The sequence below is a fragment of the Neodiprion fabricii genome, chromosome 6, assembly GCF_021155785.1.
Source record: "Neodiprion fabricii isolate iyNeoFabr1 chromosome 6, iyNeoFabr1.1, whole genome shotgun sequence".
NCBI lineage: Eukaryota > Metazoa > Arthropoda > Insecta > Hymenoptera > Diprionidae > Neodiprion > Neodiprion fabricii.
The window spans coordinates 17,821,940-17,831,967 of NC_060244.1; the positions used below are offsets into that span (position 1 = coordinate 17,821,940).

At 39.2% G+C, this 10,028-nt stretch overlaps 2 protein-coding genes across 6 annotated transcripts in view; one reads left to right on the plus strand and one right to left on the minus strand.

Moving 5' to 3' along the window:
- LOC124184988 (fasciculation and elongation protein zeta-2-like) overlaps positions 1 to 10,028 on the plus strand; it is a 296,636-nt gene that overhangs the window by 285,879 nt on the left and 729 nt on the right. For 2 of the 5 annotated variants that reach the window (XM_046575285.1, XM_046575283.1), the window contains exons 1-5: positions 7,349 to 7,824; positions 8,065 to 8,207; positions 8,448 to 8,482; positions 9,239 to 9,336; positions 9,880 to 9,955. The exons of 1 other annotated variant lie outside the window; for it this stretch is intronic. In XM_046575285.1, coding sequence (XP_046431241.1) covers positions 9,253 to 9,336; positions 9,880 to 9,955 — 160 coding nt within the window. In that variant the 5' untranslated portion in view covers positions 7,349 to 7,824; positions 8,065 to 8,207; positions 8,448 to 8,482; positions 9,239 to 9,252. Of the gene's footprint in view, positions 1 to 7,348; positions 7,825 to 8,064; positions 8,208 to 8,447; positions 8,483 to 9,238; positions 9,337 to 9,879; positions 9,956 to 10,028 lie in introns of those variants that run through there. 2 more of the 5 variants (XM_046575284.1, XR_006871288.1) reach the window with 2 other exon arrangements.
- LOC124184917 (protein AF-9) lies at positions 324 to 5,549 on the minus strand. Its single transcript, XM_046575131.1, has 2 exons — positions 4,494 to 5,549; positions 324 to 4,352 (listed from the first exon to the last, which is right to left on the minus strand). The coding sequence occupies exons 1-2, from the start codon at positions 4,896 to 4,898 to the stop codon at positions 2,478 to 2,480; spliced, it is 2,280 nt and encodes a 759-aa protein (XP_046431087.1). The 5' UTR covers positions 4,899 to 5,549; the 3' UTR covers positions 324 to 2,477.

Here is a 10,028-nt window from a genome sequence, read left to right on the forward strand (position 1 = left end):
CATTTAGAAACTATATGCTAGGATTATTTGAAATCAAGTTTGGTAACGAAGATGCGACTGTATAATTATTTACCTACATGATGGAAATACATAACTTCAGTTATTGAACCACTAGAATTCAAAAAACGAATGCCCTTGTGATTGCTTTTTGTTTGAACTAACACCGTCAATTATCAGAGATTTTTTCATTACTTCACCAAAACAATATAACAAATTCTTTAGATTTTCTATAAAAATCACATAAAAACTTGTTCATACGTACATACTTGCCAATATAATGGCTGAGATTGTTTTAATTTTAGGATGAAATGAAACGGCTCGTGTTCTTCTTGATAATTACTTTCTAGGTTTATTATTATATTTATCATGTATATACATGCTTATAGTTGCCAATGGCTATTATATAGACACGCCTTATAGATAATGATTTGAAAACATAATTGATTCATTCGGAGGTATTTTTCAGAGGCACAATCGATTATACTTAGAGTACATATCTCTGCATATTTAAAAAAATTTCTATCCATTTTTGATACTGGTTTATTTTCTCATCATCATTATGATTTCGTATTATTTTTTGTATACGTAATTGAAATTATGCAGTCAAGTATGCAACTTAAAATTGATTGACCTCTGACCAATTATATGACCTATGCTTAAGTTGGTTTCAAAATGTTTTTCACTAATCAAACACATGCTGATATTACATTTATATAGAGTTTGCGCATTACAATAATCTGGTAAAATATTATTTAGGATTTATATACCAGGTATTTCATGAATACTAGTAGCAATTATTGATAACATACACTCATATGGTAAACAAAAAGAAAAAATTAAGAGATAAAAATAAAACTGACCAATCAATAATACCATATCTTTGAGTCCCTTTAATTTTTTTTTAGCACGAGGTCAATTGGAATACAGTACGTAGTACAAATAAAAAACCAAAGTAGAAATAAAAAATACTAGCAAGAACAAACGTTGATACATCTTTTTTTTATCGTTTGATGTTACAGATAATTCTGGATAAATCTTTTGGTACGAAGCAACATGCTGTCATGTTATTTAGCCAACTGCCTCAAATTATAAATTTATATTAAACGCGATACCAATAATAAAATTTGATACTCAAACACGTGTTGAAGATATTTCAAGATTTCTTTTCATTCAAATTATATGTCTAGTAGAACATGGGAATAAAATGAAATTAATATAGTAGACATTCAAAAAAGGTATTCAAACTCAAAAATAAAATAATAGCTTAGATGTGATTGAAGAAAAGGAATATGTTTACTATATTGAGTTGTAGAGAGCAAGAATTGTCTTGATATAGTAATTCATTATGTGTAGTCGTAGTGACACCAAAAGTTTTTCTTCGAGCATTCTTTTTTCTCTTCTGTGTTACCTAAAATGACTATTATTATTTTTAAAACCAAAGTTCAGCTATCTACATGTAATGCGCGTAGTATAATGTAATAATTTTGTTCAAATTAAAAACACATTTATGGTAGGTGTATATGACTAAGAGTTATGTCTAAGTTATAGTATTGTACACTCTTTGTTGCTTATATTATTAATATTATCAAAAAATTAGACTATTTGGTGTGTCAATTGCACGCAACATTATGACTGTGTATGGTAATTATTATTATTATACAAATGTGATCACGATTCAATAATGACTGTGGTATTATACTAATTTCACTGTTAACTAATAAGCAATCATAATTGTTATGATGCAGCTTTTGTTCAACATGTCCCGCAGTTATTAGAAAGAAAGTAAATATAATTATCATTAGAGATTACGGGTATTCGGAAAAAGACAGATCAATTAGCAATGCGTTAACAAATTGCTGCTTCACACCAAGCTATCCTGAACGTAGGTGATACTACATTAGCAACAAAGTTCTACTTTTGTTATAAGAAGATCCAGTCTAATTAAGATTATCTGACCTCTTGCTGTTCACACTGTCAGGATTTGACTGTTAATATTACATATTAGTAACATAAATAAATTATTAAATCATTTGCTTTGCAGAACTAGTGTGGTGTAAAGTAATTAATAAAAATTAACAATAAATATGTGATGATCTCGAATTTAAAAAGCAGGGCTACATTTTACCAGATGGCTCTTGCTGGAGATCAATCTATCTATATTACAAGTCGAATCTTACGTACTTTTTCAATAGACATACTCAGGTTTTCATTTTCCAACACCAAAGCAGCTTACTGTTTAATCAAACTTCAGTTTTGCATATTCAGGAAATAAATGCAGGTAAATCGAACGACAATTATGTTATACTGATAAAATTACTATTATTACTCAACAAAATAATGTTCTGCTTGGGTGAGACAAAATCACAAAGTGCAATCTACAGGGTCATTTACTTGTTGCTGAACATATGACCTTGTGTACAAAGTGTTGAATAGTATGTAATTGAAGTGAAGATGTAAATCAATTAGGAAATAGACGGTCAGGATGTGGAAAAAAATTTTTGCAATCGTTGCACGGTTCTCCGATCGAGAGCACAGAGGTCAAAGTCGAAAGTCTTCTTGGTGATTTCGTATTGTCCCGTCTCTGCAATTACCTGAACCACCCTTTGTAGTTCTTGGTTGTCCTGTAGCGTCATTATTTTTTGCTGCAGATCCTTTAGCTGTGACAGATAAGCTTCCGAGAAAACAGGGGGGTCAACAGCATCTACTTCTGCCAATATATTATTTGTAGAATCAGGAGCAACTTGTTCCATTTCGCCCTCTTCATCCTTAGCATTCTCTTCTTCACCGTCCTCACCTTTAGCTTTTGACAATTGCATTGATTCCGTGTCCATGACCACAGGAGATTGACTGGAAGAAACAGGCTCAAGTGGCAATGAGGGAGAGCGTGCTTTTTCCTTTTCTTTCTTTGGCTCCTTCTCAGCTGGCTCGTCATCCCCTTTGCTGTTACTTCTTTTCTTCCGTTTTCTACTTTCTCTTTCTTCACCCCTACTTCCTCTTGACTTTTCTTTTTTCGTTTTTTCAGTCTTCTCTTTCTTTGCTGCCGGTGGAGGTGGAGACGCAAGTCTAGGTTGCTCAGTTGGTGGCGGGGGCGTTGGCGGAGAATCTTTCTTCATAACAACTTGTTTTGTGTCAGAATGAGCATCGTCATCAGGTGAAGGTGTCGAGTCGCTGCTATCCCTTTCCGTCATTTCAGCTATGAGGGTAGACAAGGGATTAAGGGGTGGTGGAATACTGATGTTATTGTGTTTTTCCCCTCCGCCACTTTTAGATCTGTCCTTCTTATCTTTTTTCTCTCTTTCCTTGCTTCCATCTCCTCTGTCCTTTTTGTCTCGTTTCTTATGCTTATGTTTCTGTTTTTCTTTATCAGCTTTTCCATCCTTACTTTTTTCTGCCTTCTCCACTTTTTCTGGCTTCTCGACTTTTATCGCCCTATCTTCCTTTGGCTTTTCAACTTCTTTACAAGGCTTTGGAGACTTCCTAACATCTTTCGATATCTTGGTCTCTTGGCTTTTCTCCTTTTCCACTTTCTCCTGCTTTTCCACCTGCTTTTCAACCTTGTCTATTCTCTCTGTTTTCTCCTGTTTCATTTCGGATTTCTCTATTTTATCAGTATACTTTGTATTCTCTTTGGACTTGTCTCTATCTCTCTCCTTGTGCTTGTCCTTTTTTTCTTTATCCCTGTCTTCTTTATGCTTCTTCTGTTCCTTCTTTTTTTCACTTTTACCATTTCCATCCAAAGAAACCTTAGATGACTTATCCTTTTCCTTATCTTTCTCTTTGTCCTTTTCCCTCTCATGCGAAAGTTTTTTTCCTTCTCTATCCTTTGATTTTGGAGAAAGAGGTCGCTTTGGTGGTGGAGGTAATGGAGGACTTGGAGGTTTCTTGGGTGGAAGTGGAGAAGAAACTCTTTTATTACCAGGACTAGAGTGACTACTTTTTATTGCAGGACTCTGTGGTCTCTTAGACTTTTCCTTACTCCGTTCTCTTTCTCTAGAATGGTCTTTATCTTTTTTATCGCCTTTCTTCTCTTCTGTACTCTTGTCTTTTTTTCCTTCTTTATAAGGACTATGTTTTACTTTTGAAGTTTTTTCTGCTTTTTCAATTTTCTCTGTATAAACCGTTGGTTTGTTGTTTATTCCTTTATCCATTAGCAAATTTTTTTTATTGTCTGGAGAAACTTTTGCCGTTTTGATTGGCTCTCCGAATAAATCCTGGAAGGAATTCGAGATTTTCGGCTCTGGGGGACGATGTTTTTTCCCATCGGATCCACTCAGCTTTGGCTTTCCAATCATTGGAACAGTCGCTTGAGGTTCTCCTTTATCCAATGTACCTTCCAAGCCTGATACAATGGTCTGTAAAAAAGTTAATATTCTGGTTATATTCAACGCTGTTTTTGGTAAATGATAATTAATATCACACAATGCCAGCTGTACAGCTTAAATGAATAATGCAATGTGGGGGACAATTTCTACATTGGTAATGGCAATACTTACAGCTCCTCCTTTCAGTAGCTTTCTCCGAAAATCATTGGATGGGTTGGAGATGAGCTCATCGTGACGAATGACCTTATTGATAGCTGGACCACTCGGTTGTAAGTTGAGGTCATATGATATTTCGATTTTCTTTGGTTCATCCTTGTTTTTGAAATAGACCTGAATCGGAATAACAAAACCAGCGTATCCTGATTCGCGCACTGCGTATGGTGGCTCTTTGATGATTCGTTTTGGCTTAGGAAAGGTGCTGTGGAGAATAAACACTACTTTCTCGATGTAGTGATGAACGTCAGCGTTGTCGACTCCTCTTAAGAATACTTCCCAATCGTGGGTATAACCCTCGGGGGTAGTTCTTGAACGTAATACCGACGTGTGGCCGCATTCCAGGGTCACTCGCACTGCCATTCTCCGCTATGGGAGTATTTTACCAGCAATAATAAGAAGTAAACCCTCTAGGTGACCCCACGTCGTGATCATTCGTCCCATTACATTACCCCACGTTCACAACACCCGAAACCTTTAAAGTTTTAAGTTTAACCACAAGCGGCATTTAAGTTGATGAGATTTGTTCAATAACAAATGTGCATCTTCAAGAGTAGAAGTGATTTTTTTAATTAAAATTACGAAGGTGTATTAAGGGCTACATCGCTTTACACTTCTAATTTTCTATTAAAAGTTCAGTTTTTAGAATCAATGGTTAACCGAATAATATTATTGTTTTCATTTGCAAAACCCCACACGATGAAAATTATTTAAACACATAACATTTCACGCCAAAGTGATGGCGGTTGTCAACAGGTAAACTGTACGCCAGTGAAAATAGTCGCCATCATGGTTGTGAAAACTTAATAAATAATACAAAAGAAACCCACTCTAAGTGCCACCTGTCGGAAATTCGTATTGTTGAACCAGTTGAACACAGCGATTGAACCGTGAGTTGAACTGCTTGCCACTACTTGGTATGTGCGTGTAACTAATGTCAGTATGAAACCTGCCACAGTTAGTTATGGAATGTAACGAAATGTAAGACGGCGGCGGCGTCACTAGTGTACTGCGAATTGGCCGCGACTTTATCGCTAAAAGGCGTGCCGTGGTTGAAAGCAGTACTACCAGCCTCAGGCCACAGGGCCTGGACACTGCCATTGGCCGACCGGTTCCCTGTTTAGTGCTGGTTTTAACCACGACAGGCCCTTAGGCGCTACAGTTGCGGCCAATTTGCAGTACCATGGACACGGTCTTACATGCAGGTCTGGCAACTCGGTCAAAATTTCAGTGGTGGGGGTTTTCTCTTATTGGAGCACCGATCGTTTCGCCTTTTTTTTTTTAGAGTTTTAGGTTTGAACCTATTTCCGTCTCTCTCACACAGCCTGCATCCCTCTATCGCAGCGACACTCGGGGTCACTAGGCGAAACGATCGGTGCTGCAATAAGAGTACATACCCCCACCACCGGAGTTGCCAGACCTGTACGTAACTGTACATAACTCTACGTAAGACCGTGACCATGGAGACTAGAGACTAGTAGAGACAGGAGCACGAACTGCTATGCTAAATAGAGAGTGAAATACGTTATTAAAAATTGGGCGGTGGATGGCGCTGGAGGGCTCAAAAGGCTTCACTTCAGTGCTCGTCCGTTGACTGAACAATATGAAGACGGTACCCCTGGATGAATTTTGGTGATCAATTTTCGGCGGCCTAGTGGGCCCAGATGGGCCTGGAAGCGTAGGTGCGTTCTGCTCTATCGACTCTACATAACGGGCTCGCACCGACGTTCGTGGCAGCCAAAGTAGTGTCCATATGAAAGTTTAAGATTGAGTCGGTAAAAAGTGTGTACGTAAGACCCGAGTCCGCCGCCAACCGCCTTCGACGACCACCGCGTCCACCGCCAACTAGCACAACTCCCGAGCACATCCAACCTCAGTCAACTACCTCCTTCCACTTCCGCCCACCTTCGTCGTCCTCGTCAATTTCGACTCCGCCCTCCTCCTCCTCAGCACCACCCCTCGTGCTCGTCATTGTCGTCGTCCTCCTCGACCGCCGCCGATTACTTCCGACCACCTTCAAACACTTCCTGCCCCTCCAACGCCGCCGAACACCTCCTGTCACCTCCTACCATCTTCAAACACCGCCTACCATCTTCGTCCACCTCCTACCTCCCCCTGCCGACTCTTGTCACCTCCTACCACCCCCTACCACCTCCTGCCACTTCCGAACACCACCAACCACCTCTGACCGCGACCGACCACCTTCGTCCTCTTCGTCCCCCTGTTCGGCCATGTATTCTTTAACATTAATATTCATAATTATTCCAACAACTTTTCATTTGCTCTTTGGATCTTGAACTTTCGTGGGCATAGAATCAGAACGCTGTTTTAGCTAGTCGCAAGTGAAGTATCTACGTTGGATAGAGAAGTAGAATTCTTTTTCGAGAAGTGTTCGTATGGCAAAAAATTCAAAGTAACTGTAATTCATCACGGATACGCTAATTTTGATCGATACAAAATGGATGCTCCGAACGGCAGCGTTACTAGCTGGCGCGTTAACTGAAGAATGCATGTTTAGTCAGCGGCTGACCATCGAAGAGCCTGGCCGCTTGAGTATGGAATCGGCATGGAAGATAAAGTGCGTATTTCTGATCTGAATTGTAAGAACTGAAATCATAATGCATCATATCATATCATCGTACATCATACATCATGCGTCAACTTGCATCACACATCATACATCATACATAGTATTGAAGTTTGAAACCAAAGTTGGATGTTCGGATGTTCAGAAAGTGACGTCACCCCAAATTTTCTTTCTCTTGACGTCATCGATCTAAAATCAGCTAGCCGAATTCCTCAGTTTGGAACCAAACGCGCAGTAGAGCGGACGTGAGAGAATCGCGCTCCGCAGATTTCGAGTACCGTGTTCTTTACCTCCTGGGTCCTGCGCCCCGAGTTCGCTTTCTCGTGCAACTCGAGTTCCAGGACAAGCGCTGCGTGGTTTCTATGCTCCAGGTCCGCTACCTGGTGAAACTCGACTTTTAGGACAACCGCCCCGTAGTTTCTGCGGTCTAGGTCCACTACCTGGTGAAACTAGACATCAGGGACATGCGCTCCAAAGTTCTGGCTGTCCACGTCCTTGACCTGGTGACTTTTGACCTTCAGGACTAATTTTTCCTAGTTCTGACTGTCCTGGTTTTCCACCTTGTGGATTTTGACATCCAGGAAAAACGAGGTATGACCCGAGGTGGTGGACGGTGGTTGGTGGTGCTCGGAGGTGCACAAGGAGAAGGGCGAGGAAGACAAGGAGATGAAGGTGGACGATGTGGACGAGGATTTGTGCTCGGTGAGTTCACGATTTTTAAAATATTTAATGGCAATTGTAATTGTATTGTATTTGAAATTTTTCAAACTTGTCATGTTTACAACAAGTTATTTCAATTCATTTTCTGCGCAAGCACAAATTCAGTAACTATAAATGCGCTGATAAAATTTATTATATTATTAATTATTTAAGTAATTGTATTAATCGTGACACATTATTTTTGATGTCTTTTTATGCTAAAAATATTTATTACTATTCCAGGTATAATCCAAGGTGGTTAGTGGTGGTCGTTGGTGGTGGTTGACGGTGGTTGGAGGTAATTGGAGGTGGTCGGAGGTGGACGAGGGAAGGACGATGAAGACAAGGAGATGAAGGTGGACGAGGTGGACGAGGATTTGTGCTCGGTGAGTAAAACACTTTTATAATACTTGATGGCAATTATAATTATATTTTGTCTAAAATATTTCAAACTTGTCATATTTATATCAAATTAGTTCATATCATTATTCGCGCAAGCACATATTCAGTAGCTATCAATACGCGAATAAAATTTATTATATTATTAATCAATTAAGTAATTACATAAATCCTCACACAATATTTTTGATTCTTTCCTATACTAAGAATATTTATTATTATTCCAGGTATGACCCGAGGTGGTTGGCGGTGGTCGTTGGTGGTGGTTAGCGGTGGATGGAGGCGGTCGAGCTGGACGAGGAGGAGGACGAGGAAGACGAGGAGATGAAGGTGGACGAGGTGGACGAGGATTTGTGCTCGGTAAGTTCACGATTTTTAAAATATTTAATGGCAATTGTAATTGTATTGTATTTGAAATTTTTCAAACTTGTCATGTTTACAACAAATTATTTCAATTCATTTTCTGCGCAAGCACAAATTCAGTAACTATAAATGCGCTGATAAAATTTATTATATTATTAATTATTTAAGTAATTGTATTAATCGTGACACATTATTTTTGATGTCTTTTTATGCTAAAATAATTTATTACTATTCCAGGTATAATCCAAGGTGGTTAGTGGTGGTCGTTGGTGGTGGTTGACGGTGGTTGGAGGTAATTGGAGGTGGTCGGAGGTGGACGAGGGAAGGACGATGAAGACAAGGAGATGAAGGTGGACGAGGTGGACGAGGATTTGTGCTCGGTGAGTAAAACACTTTTATAATACTTGATGGCAATTATAATTATATTTTGTCTAAAATATTTCAAACTTGTCATATTTATATCAAATTAGTTCATATCATTATTCGCGCAAGCACATATTCAGTAGCTATCAATACGCGAATAAAATTTATTATATTATTAATCAATTAAGTAATTACATAAATCCTCACACAATATTTTTGATTCTTTCCTATACTAAGAATATTTATTATTATTCCAGGTATGACCCGAGGTGGTTGGCGGTGGTCGTTGGAGGTGGTTAGCGGTGGATGGAGGCGGTCGAGCTGGACGAGGAGGAGGACGAGGAAGACGAGGAGAACACGGTGGACAAGGGGGACGAGGATTTGTGCTCGGTGAGTTTAACATCATTATAATATTTGATGAAGTAGGATCAGGAATGTAAGTAGGAGTAGAAGTGGGATCGGGAGTAGGAGTAGGAGTAGGAGTGGGAGTAGAAGTAGAAGTACGAATAGAAGAAGGATCAGGAGTAGGTGTAGGATCAGGAATAGAATCAGGAGTTGGTGTAGGATCAGCAGTAGAATCAGGAGAAGGTGTGGGATCAGGAGTAGAATCTCGAGTAGGTGTGGGATCGGGTGAAGAAGTAGTATCAGGAGTAGAAGTAGGAGTAGGATCAGGAGTAGGTGTAGAAATAGGAGTGGCAGTAGTAATAGCAGCAGGTTGCGGGGGGGGGGGGGGTAGGTTAGGGTAGGGTAGGGTGACGAAGAAGAGAAACCAAATACTAAATAGTAATAGCCCTTTGCCGCAGCATAGATCCATACAAGATTCCAAGGTAGGCATCTTAGATTTACGAGCAAAGTCTGATTAGTATTTTGTCAATCTTGTTAGACCTATGAGATACGTTTCTAACCAGACAAAATTATATTGAAAATTTACAGTATTTGACAACAGTGATACCTTATCACGTGGACAGTGGCCCACCTGATGATCAAGCTTTACAAGTCCTCATTAAGAGTAAGTTTTACAAGTTCTTGGTAACAGTACCAACAATTACTTAATAACTTCATTCGAAATTAATAATATGTTT